Source organism: Quercus robur, chromosome 2, assembly GCF_932294415.1.
Source record: "Quercus robur chromosome 2, dhQueRobu3.1, whole genome shotgun sequence".
Classification (NCBI taxonomy): Eukaryota; Viridiplantae; Streptophyta; class Magnoliopsida; order Fagales; family Fagaceae; genus Quercus; species Quercus robur.
Window position 1 is genome coordinate 94,387,571 of NC_065535.1, and position 17,335 is coordinate 94,404,905.

Here is a 17,335-nt window from a genome sequence, read left to right on the forward strand (position 1 = left end):
AATGCCATCCAACAAAAGATTCTGGTCCAATCTTTCTGTGTTTGCAGTCCCTCAGATCCAACATAGCAAGATTTCTCAAATTTCCAATTGACGAAGGCAGTTTTTTAATTGCAGTCCCATTTAAATAAAGCTCACATAACTGTTGCATGTTTTCCGCAAAGTCTGGAATCACCTTTAAAATCAAACCTAAGTCAACCAATATTTTTAATAATAGAATATAGTAAAAAATTGGAGAAAAGTATTGCTTCTATTTTTTTTTTTCTCCAAGGTATCAAGAATAAATTTTGATTCAAGTTCATATGAATTGTTTATATATAGAAATAGAAATATCATAATTGATCCAATTTTTTATTGGAGAAGATAATTCTTTAATTCTTAGATAATTAAATTTTGGATCCCAACTACATATTCACTTTAATAGTAGGTTTATTGTAATATGCAAAAATTATGAAATCGTGATTTGTTAGGTTAAACATATTTCATCTTATATGTGTGAAGAGTACTATTGGAAAATGCAATTCTTTTAATTTTCAATATAAAAAATTACATAGGGAGTGAAATTTGTGTTCAAAGAATCCAAAGTAGATAGCAACAAATAGGAGCAAATTTTGTTCTTTCACAATCACCCAACTTTTTTCCCTTGAATATTCACAATCACCTAACTAGATAGCATGCTTTTATCATTTTATGAAGAAGAATTGATATGCTGAATGTGATGATCTTTATAGCTTTTACTCGACGACTAGTTATTATTTTTTCCCAATTTTAGACTAAAAACAAAATTTATTGTCATATTTTTTAACATATGGACAACTCTACTTTTCAAGTCATTCAGTATTATTTAGTTATTTTAACTGTTTCTATCTTCTTTAAAAAAAAAAAAAAAAAAAAAAAAAACACTGTTTGTTGTATTCAACGATTTAGCTAAAATTTCATCCGTTAGAATTGGTCCTAATTGTAAGATGCAATTCTTTTCCGCTCGTCATAGAATATCGAATCAAGATTCTAATTTACTACAAACAGTCCAAAATTTGTAAATGGATTTTAAATTAAATTTTTTTTAAAAAGGACAACATCTAGATTCTGGGAGAAACAAAATGATTTAATTAATTAATTTTTTTTTACTAAAACAAACAATTCTGTTTCCTTCACTTTCTTTCATTTAAACTAAACAAACAAAAGCAAGGAAGATGATATATAGAACTTCCCTTTCTAAAAATAATTAAAAGGGTTATTTTTCCATTAAAAATTGATAGGTTTAAATATGTACAATAATATGCCTTGAGTATGATGATGTACAACCCTTCCAAAAAATCAAAGGGTAGAAAAAAAAAAGAAGAAGAATTATTTGGTTGGTGCAAAAGGCAAAGGATCTAAAGAACATAGCATGAAACTAGTAAATTCCATCTATTGATAGAGAAGGTAATCTTTTAGGTAGGATGGTCTCCTAATTGCTCTCTTGGATTTCTCACGTAAATCACCACCAAATGAAGTTGTGTTATGAAAATCATTTTCACTTGAGCTTGCAACATCACATTCACTATGGCTATGTGCCACATCGTTGTTTGAATCATCAGTACCACTAGAGCTTGTACTATCGGTTTCTACATCACTAGGATTGTATTGAGAATCAGTAGTACTGCCAAAGCTTGTGCCTTGAGATTCTTTGTCACTAGATTCTGTTGCCATTGAAGCTACAGAAACTGCTTCTTCATGTGGGGTTGGATAAGAATAACCCCTTTCTTGTACTGCATGATAATGCATACTCTTATTAGTCTTCAGCTTCCTCCAATGATTCAAGTAACACAAAAATACTTCAAGAAGTTTTAACTTTTAAGGACATCAATTCTATTTTCTTCACATTTATTGATATAGTCTAATATAATTGGTGTATAATAAAAGTAATGTCAATAGTAAATTCAGATAAAAGTGCTGATACTCCAATCACAAAAAACCATATCAACATTTGTGAAAATATTACAAAAAATGTTATGCCTCTAAACATTGTTAATTGTAGCAAGAAATGCATTAAGAAAGATTTTATTTTTACTAGTAAAAAATTGACAAGTGGCTCATTAAATAATAAATTGAACCGGGAAGTGGGAACTAATTTATCATTTAAAAAAATGAAAATGTGTGTTGTAGACAACATTTGACCCGATTAATGTGGAGGTGTATCATCTCATTATTTTGACTGATAATTTCCTTGTGGAATAGTTAGCTGATTTTTAATTTGTTACAGGCAAACAAAATGCAATTTAATTATTTCTTTTCCCCCACGTTCCTAGTTGACCATAAACAAAGTAACTCAAAGTCTAAAAAAGCCTAAGTACTTATGAAGGACAAAAATATAATAAAACAAGGACAAGAACACTTAACGAAATTCAATTAGTTGAACTAATTTTTAATGTTGTTAACGAAACAAAGTAATCGTATCTCTTACACTTTCTTCCAACTAAAGCAAGTATACAAAATTAACATGGTCAAGAAAATAAAAATAATTATAGAAAAAAAATGAAGAATTATTTGCCAGGTGTAACAGGGTAACCAATGCCATGCCTTGTGGTGGGAATTACTGTAAACAACAAGCTGCAAATGATCCCAATACCAATTGGAACAATGTTTAGAACCTCTTGAGTCTCCTTCCCAGGCGTTGGGTAAAAGCATTGCACAACATTCTTATCTCTCAAAGCCACAGCACCAAACACCAATACAAATAAAACTGCATGAAGCCAATCGCGAAACTCTCTTTTCTTATTTACATCAGCTGCTGCCGAGGCTTTAGAAGTAAGGTCTGGACAATCACACAGCCACAACCCTTTGGAGGTGGCAAGGCCATAGTAGACTTGTCCATCCGAGGGCTTGACACTGTCGGTGAAGGAAGCGAGGAAGCATGAGAGGGCGAGGAGGGCAAGGAGAACGAGCGTCAAGGTGCGTGTGGCGGAGTCACATGATCCATTTTGTAATTTATTTAACTTTCCATATCAATTAGAAATAAAATCCCCGTCCATTTAACTAAATTACCAAATTATAACGGATTCTCAATTCATTTGGCTTCAACAACACTACAATCAGTTTGTCAAGCTTCTAAGTATCTAGATCTAGAAAGCGAGGAGGGAGGGGGGGTGTGGGGGGGGGGGGGGGGGGGGTGGGGCTGCTACTACTAAAATAAAATCATGTAGTGGATTTAAGTCTTTTAAAATGAACTTGTATAAATTATAACCATCCCTATGATTGCAAGCTATCAAAGCAGCAAACTGAGCTCACCACCCTACTTGTTTGAGAAAATTGTCAGATCTTGCTCTCTAAAAGAAAGAGGTTAATTGTTCAACATAATTCCAATTTAAATTGGAATTCGGACAAATAAGGATGGCAACTCTACCTAAGTTTCCTGCCTGGACCAGATGTTACCTATGTTTCAGATTGACATCATACTCAAAATATAAGAAGTTCAGAAACAATATAAACTAACTGTGGGAAAGTATATCATATTCCACTACTTTACATAACATATGCTCAAGATTGAGCAAAGGGGGGAAAAAGTATTTTAGTTGTATAGATATATAAGCCACTTGAAAATACATCTTTAGTTTCCACTCTACTTCTATTTGTAAGATACCTAGCTAAACATGCACTCCCAAGAAGAATTGACAGAGATGTGTATCCATCAAGTCAGAGATATGTAAGCCCACTATAATTTGAGATCCATAATAGAAGCTTTGCCACCCTATGTTTAGAACTGTGAAGAAAAGTATTCATAAATTCAAAAAATTGTAAGATTAATATCAGTTCTATCACAGGAATGCTTTGCCGCTTTATGACATTAATACTCGGTAAACAAACGGGATAACGATAAACATCAATTTTCCTTGTGATGCATGTGTTTGTCACAATATATAGTATTATTTCCCCACCATCCATTGAACTTAACATTGGAATCCTACAGGAAATTAAGGACATAGAGAGGACTAGATGATCCCAAACATTTGGAACAAGCATTAGTTGGGCTAAAAGTTGAAATTGTGGTTCATACCTTAAAAGCATGGGTACAAACATCGGTAAACTTCTTCAAATGGCAAATGTTATGCCCAACAATAAAGTTCACAATCTTGTAGAACTCTAACAGCTTGATTTTATACTCATAATTATACAGATATCTGTACACTTCTATAGTAGCTGAAGGTGACCCTAACACAATGCCTGATGCTATGGTTTAAATTTTATTAAAAGCCCATTTGTAAAAGAATATATCTACTTGAAAATAAGCCATGAAAAATAACAAAAAACAGGTTGGTACTCTTAAGAGACAACTAGATGCAGAAGACTCTTGTTGAATAAGATTATGAGGTGGGGTTAATATAGTAATCATGGAAGTTTGTGATTCTTGTATGAGTTGGAGAATGGTCAAGGCCTCAGGAACTTTTGTTAAATGATAGGGAGAGCTTAAATCCCATAATATGCATGGACAAGGGCTCTTTTGTGCCAAATCGTTGGCTAATACTACTCTCAACCATTTGCTTGGGCTATTGGCTAACAATTCACCTCCAGAAGACCTAAATTTTATTATATCTGGTGAGTGTTCTAGAGTTGTGAGACCCAGGCTTTCATTGTAGGGCCCAATGCTCTTTAAAGTGCTCCATAAAGAAAATACAGGAAACAGACAACCAGCAGGTACTCAGCCTAACAGGAAATACGTTTTTTATAGTGGAAAATTGCTAATTCCACAACCATGGCAGGCCTTTTAAAAAAAAAAATTCAATATAAAAAGACTGGCCAATATCTTTTCATCTCATGACCATTTGCCCTCTATATCTCTATCTGAACAACTAGTCTTGGAGATGTAAAGGATTTGCATTGACTTTCTTAATGAATCTATGGTTAGCTACATAACATTCCTAACTGGGAAGTAAGTCCCATAAGGGCTATCAAGTTTCTCCTGCCTCAAATTCAACCTCTTGGAATGTGCTAGAATCTAAAGAGAATGATCATTAGAAAGTAGTTAAAACACATCTTCCTAATTAGGGCATAAATGACTCTGTAAAACAGCTTTGCATACAAATTTCAGTATATAAGTTGAGAAAAAGAACAACGTAAGGGAAATAAAGGTAATCATACCACGTTGGAGGCGGTACCTCCGGGGCAACAACCAAGCAATATTAAACCAACTGAAAGAGAAGGTGAAAGCCCCAAGATTTTACTAATAGCAAATGCAGAGGCTGGCATAATTGTATACTGAGCAACACAACCGAACAATATCTGAACAAAAGGTCAAAGCAACAAACTCAGAAACTGGAAAATCATATTCAAGAACAGACATCAAGCTAGTGCTTCATACTCCTTAAGAAATCAATGAAAGCCATCAATAAGAATATATGAGCACTTAAAAAAAATTTAATCTGATTACGCAATGATCTAAGGTTTCATTTAGATGGAGGCATTTGAAGTGATCGATTTGCATTTTGATTTTTAGTTTAAATGACAAATTTTTCTGTTGATGAAATTCACGGATGGATTTAAGCTTTACTAATATATATATTTGAAATTTTTTGGTATAAGATGTTATTCCAAATCTATAACATCACAAGTGTTTTTGTCAGAGTAAATCCTCACAGCTCAAATACATCATATACTGTTAAAATTCATATCAAGCAATTTATACTAGTAACTATTCTTCAAATCCTTTTTAACTTTTTTAAATAAGCAAATCCTGGGGACAAATATTTTTACAGCTTGCTAAGGTGGCAAGTTGGGATTGGTGTGACACCAGTTTCACATGGACTCTCCACCGCTAATATCACTGTTATTAAGCAACAATCATAACATGTCAGCAGTAGTGGAAAATTTTGTATCACTAGACATATTTCCTTAAATGCAAATGCAGCCTTAAGGAAAGCAAGCAAAAGAGTTTAGGCATTAGTATTAATGGAACTATATGCAGAAAATATGTTAGCTGACTTATCTCCCAATTAAATATTCAATTCAATAACGAATTCCCATTTAATTAATTTCCTGAAACTGTTCAGATTAACAAAGACTTATAGTAACAATTACAATATTCCAAAGAACGGACAAAAGTCCATGCAATGTAATGCAAAATGATACTGCAGCAAAGTCTTTCACTTTCACATAAAATTGAATTCCATATCTTCCAACTTGCTCATTTTCAGGAACTTCTATAAAAACCAACTCAAAGTTTCCAATCCTAAGCATACTCATATCTCAAATTTCACCAAGAACCCAAATTTATATGCAACTTCATAACACAACGCCTCAAAATATTTACAAGCATTTTGAACAAAAATCAAAACTTACTGAGAGTGGCCTTTGCAAGAACAGACGGATCATGTCCTTGAACTCCAAAGTGAGACCCATTGCCAACATAATCAATCCAAGAGTTAAGCTATATGAAGCTGGGCCTCTACTCACAAACCATGCAAAAGTAGATGGCTTTACACAAGCAACAAACCATCCGACAATCACATAAAGAGGGTACAAGCTTGCTGCAGTAGCCAAAAAGTTTTCCCAATTGGGTTTTGCTGGAGTGACTGGTGAATGCTCAGAATTTCCATTAACAGCTCTGATTATGGGTAAAGTTCGGGGCTTTGCAGTATATAACAAGTTTTCCCATCTGGGTTTTCCACGAACAGCTGTGATAGTGAGTAAATTTGTGGGCTTTGGTGGAAAAGAAATGGTGGGTGTTTTGGGTGTGAGTATGACTCTGGAAATTCTTTGGTTGGTTTTTGGGGGTGAAGTGAAGGGACTGAGTCTTGAATAGAGGGACATGGTTGATCAATGTGGAAGTGGGAGATAGTACAATGAGGTTTTAGATTTGAATTGACTTCAGAGTGTTTTGAATTTCTGTTCCTTGGAATCTCAATCTCAATGACACCATGACAATGGTGTTGCATTTTGATGGGGAGGTGAGCTTTGTATTTTGATACTATAAAATCATAGATTCACATACAGGCCAAGTAAAGTGGGCCAGGGGCAATCCAAGCGGCATATTTTTGCCATATGTGGCAACTTTGCTAGTACACAGCACGTGAGTGATGAGTTTGTGTGGTAGCCTAGCCATGCGGCGAAAATGGGTAATTACCCATAAAAATCTAACTATTTAGTTAGTTGACTTGGTTTGGAAACATATTGGAATTCTAGCAACTCGAGCTTCAAAGACTCGATTTTGGGCCTGTAAATCGACTCTTTGAGGCTAGATTTGCATGTTCTACTTGGGTCTGAGTTGGCATTATTTCCACGTGGGATCTACTTGTAAATCGAGTCTCTGAGACTCGATTTACATTTACAGTAAAAAAAAAAAAATTTGGCCACCTTCTCACCTCAACAACCACAAAACCACAGCAACAAACCCAGGTCAATCCTAACAAAGAAAACCACCAAAAACCACAAGAGAAGAAAGAGAAATTTAAAAAAAAAACCCAGAAACGGTCGCCTGCGACCCAGGTCGCGCGCCTGGGTCGCCTGCGACCTGGGTCGCCTGCGTCCTGGGTCGCGCGCCTGGGTCGCCTGCGACCCCAGGCCACGCCAGCCCCAGGTCGCGCCAGCCCCAGGCTTTCTCTCTTTTCTCTGATCTGGGTTCTTCTCTCTTTGTTTCTGGTTTTTTTTTTTTTTTTTTTTTTTTTTTTTTTTTTTTTTTTTTCTTCCTTCTCTGGGTTCTTCTCTCACCAGCGCGGCCTGGGGTCGCGCCCAGAAACAGGTTGCCTGCGACCCAGGCCGCAGGCGACCCAGGCGCGCGACCCAGGTCGCAGGCGACCCAGGTCGCGCGAGCGACCCAGGCCTGGGGTCGCGCGGCCTGGGTTGCAGGCGACTTGTTTCTGGGTTTTTTTTTTTTTAAATTTCTCTTTCTTCTCTTGGTGGTTTTTGTGGTTGTTGAGGTGAGAAGGTGTAAAGGCCAAATTTTTTTTTTTTTTTTTTTACTGTAAATGTAAATCGAGTCTCTAAGACTCGATTTACAAGTAGATCCCACGTGGAAATAATGCCAACTCAGACCCGAGTAGAACATGCAAATCGAGTCTCAAATAGTCGATTTACAGGCCCAAAATCGAGCCTTTAAAGCTCGAGTTGCTAGAATTCCAATATGTTTCCAAACCGGGTCAACTAACTAAATAGTTAGATTTTTATGGGTAATTACCCATTTTCGCCTAGCCATGCCTTCCCAATCAATAATTTATTTATTTATTTTTTCTTTTTTTTTTTTCCCAATTATTGATTTGGTACTGCGTATTATGATACATTGTAATTAAAAAAAAAAAAAGAAAAGAAAAAAAAGAAAGAAAGATACATTGTAATTAATTGATAATAAAATGGATTTGGTTAATGTTTACTCCTTGCTTTGATAGAGTATTGTAGGGACAAGATTTGGAGCCCAAGCTCAAATGTATGGAATCCTAATCTAACAAGCCCAATACAATGAATTTCGTAGAGTATGGGTCAAAGAACTAGGTCTAGATGAGTTAGGTAACGGCTAGCATAGAGTTAAAAATCAATCAAACATAAATAAAAGCCATCATTGCCAAAAGACGTTCAGTCCGAGGAGACTAGAATTTGACGTATACAGATCACAATATTAAGATTGTTTAACATGCTACAATATTCTTTCTCACTCTTTTTTTCTACCCCCCTCCTTCATGGGAGCTCTTCCACATTATATAGCTCTTTTATGATTATCTGGACCTTACACTTGTTGATCATCTGGATCCTCACTTGAGTACCCATCTCATCAGACACCCCTTTCAACCTTTTGTGAGTTGTAGCAGCCAAGATAGCACTATTCAGGGGTCTTCTCCACATTAATACAGCTAGAAAAATAGCTGCAGTGCATTTAATGTGGTGGTGGCAGCTTTTCCTTAGATAGTTTGAGTTTTATTCCCTCTCACGTGTTCAGGGGGCGCTTCTCAATTGTTAGAGTGCACATTTGTGTTTGCCGTGTCCAAGGAGGAGTTCCTTACACTTGTTGATCATCTGGATCCTCACTTGAGTACCCATCCCATCAGACACCCCTTTCAACCTTCTGTGAGTTGTAGCAGCCAAGATAGCACTGTTCAGAGGTCTTCTCCACATTAATACAGCTAGAAAAATAGCTGCAGTGCATTTAATGTGGTGGTGGCAGCTTTTCCTTAGATATTTTGAGTTTTATTCCCTCTCACGTGTTCAGGGGGCGCCTCTCAATTGTTAGAGTACACATTTGTGTTTGCCGTGTCCAAGGAGGAGTTCCTCCTCAGACCTTTTTCCCTTTGTCCCTCACTAATGAGACTTGTAATGTGGATCATTTAAGTCGTATTCTCCTCCTCAGACTTGTTAGTGTCCTCGAATAAGGCCCAAGGCCTAATACATTATTTTTTGCCCTAGCCCCTACAAGTATATATTAATCATTAATTTTATGAAATTATTTATAAAAAATTAAAAAAATTGTTAAAAATTTTAGTTACTTTTATTATTTTTTATAAAAAGTTTTCAAAAGTATTTTATTAATGAATGCTCTAAAATATATGTCAATAAAATCCTAATAAAGATTATCTAAATAAGTCGAAATGATGATGTGATGTTGCTTAAATCATAATTTATGACTTAATAAATTTTGAAAGATTTAAAAAAAAATACATTATTTAGTTCAAAATTTGAGTTAATATATTTTGGCGAAATGGAGGGGAGAAAGAAAAAAAAAAAATGAAAGAAACGTAGAGTTTAATTTGATCGGTAAAATATAGGGGAAGAGAAAGTAAATGAAAAAAAAAAAGAGAAGAGAAGAAGATGGGAAAATAAGATTTCATGTTTCATAATATTTACTTACAACAAAAAAGGTGGGAGTAAATAATTTCTCTGGTGAATTTATTTTTACGAAAAATAAATTTTGAAATTTGAACAATTAATCAAAAACAAATTAAGCACAAAGACCCATAAGCCTACGTGTAAAACTCAGCTTATATATGTTACATAAATTACATTTCTTTGGGGATGGGGTGAGAAGCATGACTCCATGATCAAACCCATGACAAAGGAGAGAAAAAGAAGAGAGGGTGCCATTGGATTGTGACTCCATTGGCTTCATAAATTTAACATTTGGATCTTGAAAAAGAATTGATATATGTACGGGTGTCTATGGGTTGGGTTTGGGCAGGTCTTTGTTCCACTTGTCACTCAATGAAATCAACTCTGACGCCTTGAGTTGGGCCGAGTACAACTATCGGATTATATATATCAATTTGATAAGGGGCTCAATAGGTACAATATGTTCAAATCATTTTAATTGAAATGGACTAAAATTAAATAAAAAAAAATGTTACAACAAATCCTATATGATAGATTATTATTTGTTATTACTAGCAGGCAAAAAAATAATACTAATAGCAAATTTAAATTAAAAACTTGTAACAACCTGCCAATTAAAATTTATTATAAAAATATTATGAAAATGTGGTGAAATATATTCTCTAAAATTAATAACTTTGATAAGATAAAATAGTCATTCTATGATACTGATACACACTTATTTTTAATGTAAAATGACATGAATATCTTTTTTTTTTTTTTTTTTATAACAATGATATATGAATATCTACCTCATTTTAGTCGGTTACCTATTATATTTACACTTATTTTTAATGTATCATATATATTTTATCTATTATTACAAAAAATATATATAAAATAAAAATTCCACTTTAGAATAATTTAAGTGCCCTTAGAGCACTAGTTAAGAATCCAATTAAAAAAAGTTTTGACATCACTTTTATGAGAAATAAAAAAAACTGTCAAAACATTAATTGCTTTTTTTTCTTTTCCCATAAAAATTTTCTTTAACTGGATTCTTAACAAGTGTTTTAAGGGCACTCGTTCGCATAACCCTTTAAATATATATATATATATATATATATGAAACTCATTTTTAAAGATTTGAATCTCGACTTTTGTGTCCTCCCACACTTCACACGTGCGGTGGTTATATAAAACAAAGTCAATAGAGAAGGACAGAGCATGTCCTTGGCGGGCCCATAGGAAGACAAGTTACACTGAATTTTTTCTCTGTCTCCTTTTATTTTGTTTTGTTTTGTTTTTTTTTTTTTAATCAATATATTTTTTTCAACCACAAATGGACAATTCGGAGACTATGACTATGGACAATACAGAGGCAGATTTCATAAAATAAAAATAAAATGACTGTAATTTCTTCTAATTTATTATGCTCCCAATTCAAACTTACAAGCTTTCAATCCAAAAAAGAAAAAAGAAAAGAAAAGAAAAGAAAAAAGTTAAAGCAAAATAACAAACGGAAGGGAGATCATGAAAAATAATGACACCCATGACCCATGAAACATAAAAAGCAAGCAACAAATGATCAATTTATTTGCCCGGTGTGACGGGGTACCCAATGCCATGCCTTCTAGTTGGGAAAACCACAAACAACATGCTGCAAATTAGGCCAACACCAACAGGCACAATGTCCAAAACCTCCTGAGCCTCATGTCCTGGCGTTGGATAAAAGCACCTCACAACATTCCTATCTCTCAGAGCCACAGCACCAAACACAAGCACAGTTAACACAGCATGAGCCACATCAATGAACTTTATACTGTACTTACTCAGATCAGGCAAGCCTTGAGTTTCAGTGCCTGGATAGTCAAACAGCCAAAGCCCTTTGAAAGTGGCTAGGCCATGGTAGACTTGTCCATCTGAGGCCTTGATTGTGTCTGTGAAACAAGCAAGGAAGCAAGAGAGAGCTAGGATGACTAAGAGGACGAGTGTCATGGGGCGTGTGGCTGAGTCACATGTGCCGTTTTGTGTGAACACTGGTATGAGGAGTTGGAAAGCCATGAGGGTTCCTGTGGGTAAAAGGTTAGCTAAGGTGGCTGTGGTTGATAAGGTTTGGGAGATTGCTCTTTGTGAGAGAGATTGTTGGCGTTGGAGTTGGGGTTTTGGGGTGTCATCAGAATCAGGGTCTGTATTGGTGGTGGTGTTGGGGGTTTTGGGTGTGGATGGTGGCTTTGTGGTGGGTGTGGGTCTTGGCCTAAGATTAGACATTTTTTGGGTTTTGGAAAAGATGGGCAAGGCTGAATTATAAAGTGGGTATTTAAGATTAAGGTTGGATCTTGACGCGATAACAAGTGTTTTCCGTCCAGAGGAGTTTGCCACGAATTAACCTTCTAAAGAAGATTGATCCTTACAAAAGTGAAAGCTTTGTGTATTAAATTTTATAAAATTTGACTAGAGAAAGATGAAATGAGAGTTTTTGGTGAATGATGAAGGTGGAGGAAGAGAAATGTGGGATGTGATGAAATGAGAAAGACTATTTGGCGTTAAGGAATTAGAAGAGTGGTTGTGAGGGTTACTTGGAGACAACTGGATAAGTAAAGACTTTCGTGACTTGAAAGGTGGCTTTTTACCTTGAAGTTTCCCCCTTGTTTTAAGACTTAATTAATTTGAAACAACATGGTTCTCATGAGATCGGTCGGTATTTTGAAGTTAATGTCAGCGTGACGTTTTGTGATAAGTAATATGATAATGATGTACATGTATATAAATTTGGCTTTTTATTTGTATTTATTTACAAAATTCCTTTTACATTTGAAAAAGGGAATATCCTCTAATGCCAAAAAACCCATGAATTCAAAGTTAAATTCACAAGAGGGAGTTGCTGGTTTCAAGCTGATCAAAAATAAAATCACCTCATCAAAAAAAATAAAATAAAATCACAGAGTCCAATGCGTCATTGTTTTAAAAAATATATATATATTCAAGAAAATTTTGGAACCAAACAAAGATTCTAGTTATGAATTTGGATACATCATCTTGTTCATATATCGTAAAGTTTGGAAATTTTAGAGCTATAGCAAGTCACTAGAGCTAGTACATCTAGTGGGTAGAGTTTGGGGATAAATGATTTACTAGATTGTAAACTTCTCTTCGTATAGTAGATTGCTTTAGTTTAAGTAGGTTACCTTTGCAGTGGTCATTCTTTTGGATATGGTTTTTTTATTGGTTTTTAACTTTGTTTATTTCCTTCCTTACATGCTTTATAGCTTTGGTGACTTACTAGTTTCATTGCTCAATTGTTTTTAATTGAGATCACATGATTGAATTAATTGGTGAATTAATCCACTGCATAACTGTTTGAGTCTAAACCGATTCTTTCAATTGGTATCAAAGCTAAATTCACTTAGTTAAGATTAAAATTCTTGAGTGAGATCCTTGACCTCATTGTTGATGGATCGTGGCCAATCTCAATCCGTTCCGCTGCATTTTGATAGAAATAATTATGTTTATCGGCAGGTATGCATAAGAGCATTCCTAAATCTTTTATGAGAGAGTGTGGATATGATATCTATAGCATATAAATTTGACATTTTCTTTCTCTATACAGAATTCTTTTTACATTTGAGAAAAGGAATACCATCTAATATCATATGAGGTGCGTTAGATTTTAGATGGTGAATTCCATTACATTTTAACTATCAAATGAGTCTATTATAACAGGTCACTACAAGTTCAAGATCATTTGTACGAGAAGTAGCTCAAGAGAAGCAGTTTGTGTCATTCAATCAATATTTGATAGATTGAAATCTCAGAGTTTAACTGCCTTAAATAAGCAGTTTGCAAGATCTTCCAATATTTGATATATGCCTATAGCTGTTCTTAAAGAAATCAAATCCTACCACTTGTGAATGCATTAAATTTAAAAGGCACACCATTATGCTCTACAACTTTAATAAGCACCCTAACATTGTGCTTAATTGAAAAAAAATTTCAAGGCCTAGTGATCTGTATTAAAAAAAAAAAAAAAACTCATTGTAGGCTAAATAATATTGCCAGTGCTTGATGGCTTGCACAATGACATTAAACTCTAGGTCTTAGGTGCAACATATATTATCCTGACCTAACATTAACATTCACCCTATGCCAACTCCACTTGCATCACAGTCAAACTCACAGACCTTTTCAAAACATGGAACAACCAATATGGGAGCGGTAGGCAAGGCTCGTTTTAGGTCCTTGAAACTCTTGCTAGCTACATCAGTCCATTCAGAATAATCTCTTTTAAAACAATCAATCAGGGTTGTTGTTATGGTACTAAGCCTTTGATAAATCTTCCATAGAAAATAGATAAACCATGAAAGCTCCTTAATTCCTGCACACTATGAGGTTTAAGCCATTTAAGGCTAGTTTTGGCCTTATCCTTATCCATATGAATCCATAAATCATAGATCAGATAACCCAAGAAGCCTACCCTGTTGGTTGCAAGTATACACTTCTTCAAATTAGCAAAGAGCACTTCAAAGTTCAAACTAACATTTTTCTCAAATGCAGTATGCAAATGGTCTCTCAGGCTTTACTGTAGATGAGGATATCATCAAAGTATACAACCACAGAAACCCCTAGCTGTGGCTGCAACAATTAAGTCATGACCTTCATGAAGGTACTAAGGGCTGGGCATTAGTGAGCCAAAAGGCATCACTAACCACCCAAAGAGTCCACGCGGTGTTGTAAGGTATATTTCCATTTATCACAAGTTTGACTTTTATTTGATAATAACTACTTCTCAAATTTATTTCGAAAAACAACTTTAATTCAGCCAAAATCAAACATGTCATGTAGTCTTAAATCTATCTTAGTTAATAAAGTAGGCATAGCACAAGTACATATACTTAGCAATGAACCGTTTACCCAATAATGATTCCTATAATTTCCTTTCCAATTCCTTATTTTCTTAGGGGTCATCCTATATGCATCCTTATTAGGTCGGGAAGAAACATGGACAGTCTATAGCAGGTTGAATATCCCTAAGTGGAGGTAATTATAAAGGCAATTCACTAGCAGGTTGAATGTCCCTAAGTGGAGGTAATTAGAAAGACCATTCACTCAGAAAGTAATCTAAATACTCAAGCCAACAAATCTTTCACTTCCTTAGGCATATAAGGTTAACTTTTTGGCTTAAGCAGCATGATTTTCTTACTATTTATCTTTAAGTCGTAGGTATTTCTCTTATCATCATTCATAGTGCCTCTGTCATATTGTCATGTTCTGCCCAACAAGAGATGACAAGTTTGCACCACATCACAAATAACCTGATTTTCAAAAAAATTTCTAATGTAGAATGAAACTAGGCATACTAGGCATTGCTTTTGGTAGCTTAACATTATATTGTAATTAGACGATGCTGAATAACTTCCGCCACTATGCCAGGCATATCCTCAAGAATCCATACGAAAATATCTAAGTTTTCCTTAAGAAACTGTACTAGCTCCTTCTTCATTTGATTATTCAGGTTCGTTCCTATTCATCGTCTTCACCGGTTCTCTGTCTACTAAATTTACCATTTCCAGGGCTTCCATCTTCTTCTTCTCTTCTTCCTCGATCATCCAAGTATGGTTCTCCTTGGTGGCTAGAACGGCTTGGTAGCATTTCCTGGCTAACACCTGGTCTCCTTTGACTTCGCCTATGCCGTGTTCTGTTGGGAATTTTACCTTTAGGCAGTACGTAGATGTTGCTACTTTCCAACGATTGAGTGTGGCTCTCCTGATGATCACATTGTACGATGACAGGCAATCCACCACTAGGAAGTCAAGTTGTTTAGTGAGTTGCAAGGGGTAAGAACTTGTTGTGACCATTAATATCACTATTCCTCTAGGGTATACCCGGTCTCCGTTGAAATTGATGAGGGGAGATTCGAATGGTCGCAACCTTTTGGGATCCACTTTCAACTGTTGGAAATCCGAAAGGTAAATAATGCAAGCAGAGCTACAATTGTCGATGAGGATCCGTCTAGTGTTGAATCCTTTTATTATAAGCATGATGACTAGGGGGTCGTTATGTGGCTGCTTCACATCTCTAGCATCTTCTTCTGAGAACAGGATGCCCATACTTGTTCGTCTTTTTTGCTTCAAAGAAAGTATCCCGTGAACACTGTTCACAAGTCTTTGTTGGGATTTCCTAAGGGAATGGAAATATCCACCAATGGGTGGTTCTCTATTGATCGTCTTTATTTCTTCGATTGCGTTTTGTAGACGGTTGTATGAATTATCTTCATCTACAAGATGGTTTTCATATTTCTCTCTACAATTGTCCCTAGATCGGCTAGACTCGCCCTTTTTTACAAATTTTTGCAGCTTTCCTTTCCAAATCAATTCTTCTATCTGCTCCTTCAAGTCTCTGCAATCCTTAGTGTAATGGCCGTGGTCTTTGTGGAAACGGCAATATTTCCTCTTGTCTCGTACTTTGGGCGAGGAATGAAGTGGTTTTGGCCAGTTGAGATGATGTTCGTCCTTAATTTGCACTAAAATTTTGTCGATAGGCATTACTAGAGGAGTGAATTTTACCGTCTGCAGAATTTTGTCATCTCTCTGTTTATTTCTATTGGAACTGGTCTGACGATATTTCCTTTCTCTCTTGCGTCCCCTTCGGTCTTCCCTTGCACTTTCTTTTCCTTTAGGCATGCTTTCTTCTCCTATCGCAGCTAGTACATCTTCTGTATTTATGTACTTTTGGGCTTTTAGTAGCATCTTGGCAATTGTCTTTAGTGGGCTCTTTGTGAGGGTGACTACGAACTCCCTATGACATCTCTGGTAAAACATTTCTCGTATGACCTCAGGGGCTCTCTTTCACCTTGCCTGATGGTGAGTAGATGGTTCGTTGGTCTCTTTTGACGTTGCCCACTAATGAAATAGCGCACAAACGAGTTGCCTAGTTGCTCAAAATTGTCAATGGATGACGTTGCTAGTTTATTGAACCATACTCGTGCTACCCCCTTAAGGGTGGTAGGAAAGAAGCAGCACAAGATTTCGTCTAGAGGCTATTGCAAACTTAGAGTTGTCCTAAAAGTAGTGATATGGTCCAGCGGGTCTTTCAGGCCATCAAATGATTTGAGCTGTGGAAGACAAAACTTTGGGGGGTAAATGACACTCCAGGACTTTCGTAGTGAAGGGTGAGTCCGTTCTTCTGACCATCCCGTCCATATTCTGGTCTGTCTTTTCCCTCATTGCGTTTCTCAGCTCGTCTATCTCCTTACTCATATCTCTGAGGAGATTTGAATTCACTTTATCCGAAGAGTTTGGTCGTCAGTAGTCATCCCTCCTGTGGCTATCTTCGTCGTTATTCTTGTTAGTTTCAATCCTCGTGGGTGAATGATTTTCTTCCTGTTACAATTGTAGCCTCATTTCTTGGTTTTTCCTAGTGAGTTCTTCCCCACTTGCTGTGAGTGTCTGAATTCGCAAAGCTAATGCCGCAGAATCTCGTGGTGTATTGGACTCCATCTGGATGTCGAAACTAAACAAGACTACAATTTTAAACGAAGGTTTGAATTTGTCATCCCCATAAATAGCATCAAATT

The 17,335-nt window shown here is 35.7% G+C and overlaps 3 protein-coding genes across 4 annotated transcripts in view; all 3 read right to left on the bottom strand.

Annotated features, from left to right (window-relative positions):
- The window catches only part of LOC126715964 (probable sodium/metabolite cotransporter BASS1, chloroplastic), a 67,492-nt gene extending 60,560 nt beyond the window's left edge, over positions 1–6,932 (bottom strand). Inside the window, exons 1-2 of one of the 2 annotated variants that reach the window (XM_050416838.1) lie at positions 6,313–6,932; positions 5,116–5,256 (exon numbers count right to left, since the gene is read on the bottom strand). In XM_050416838.1, coding sequence (XP_050272795.1) covers positions 5,116–5,256; positions 6,313–6,783 — 612 coding nt within the window. In that variant the 5' untranslated portion in view covers positions 6,784–6,932. The remainder of the gene's footprint in view (positions 1–5,115; positions 5,257–6,312) is intronic. The other variant, XM_050416839.1, reaches the window with a different exon arrangement.
- Positions 6,933–11,169: 4,237 nt separating this feature from the next.
- On the bottom strand, positions 11,170–12,097 carry LOC126715965 (protein DMP3). The gene has a single exon (XM_050416841.1). The coding sequence runs from the start codon at positions 12,031–12,033 to the stop codon at positions 11,356–11,358; it is 678 nt and encodes a 225-aa protein (XP_050272798.1). The 5' UTR covers positions 12,034–12,097; the 3' UTR covers positions 11,170–11,355.
- A 3,169-nt stretch (positions 12,098–15,266) lies between these two features.
- Positions 15,267–16,580, bottom strand: LOC126705661 (uncharacterized). Its single transcript, XM_050404776.1, has one exon. The coding sequence runs from the start codon at positions 16,578–16,580 to the stop codon at positions 15,267–15,269; it is 1,314 nt and encodes a 437-aa protein (XP_050260733.1).
- Between the last annotated feature and the right edge of the window lie 755 nt (positions 16,581–17,335).

Bases quoted from the DNA above. Each gene is read 5' to 3' on its own strand.
- LOC126715965 (XM_050416841.1), bottom strand. From the start codon at position 12,033: ATGTCTAATCTTAGGCCAAGACCCACACCCACCACAAAGCCACCATCC.
- LOC126705661 (XM_050404776.1), bottom strand. From the start codon at position 16,580: ATGTTTTACCAGAGATGTCATAGGGAGTTCGTAGTCACCCTCACAAAG.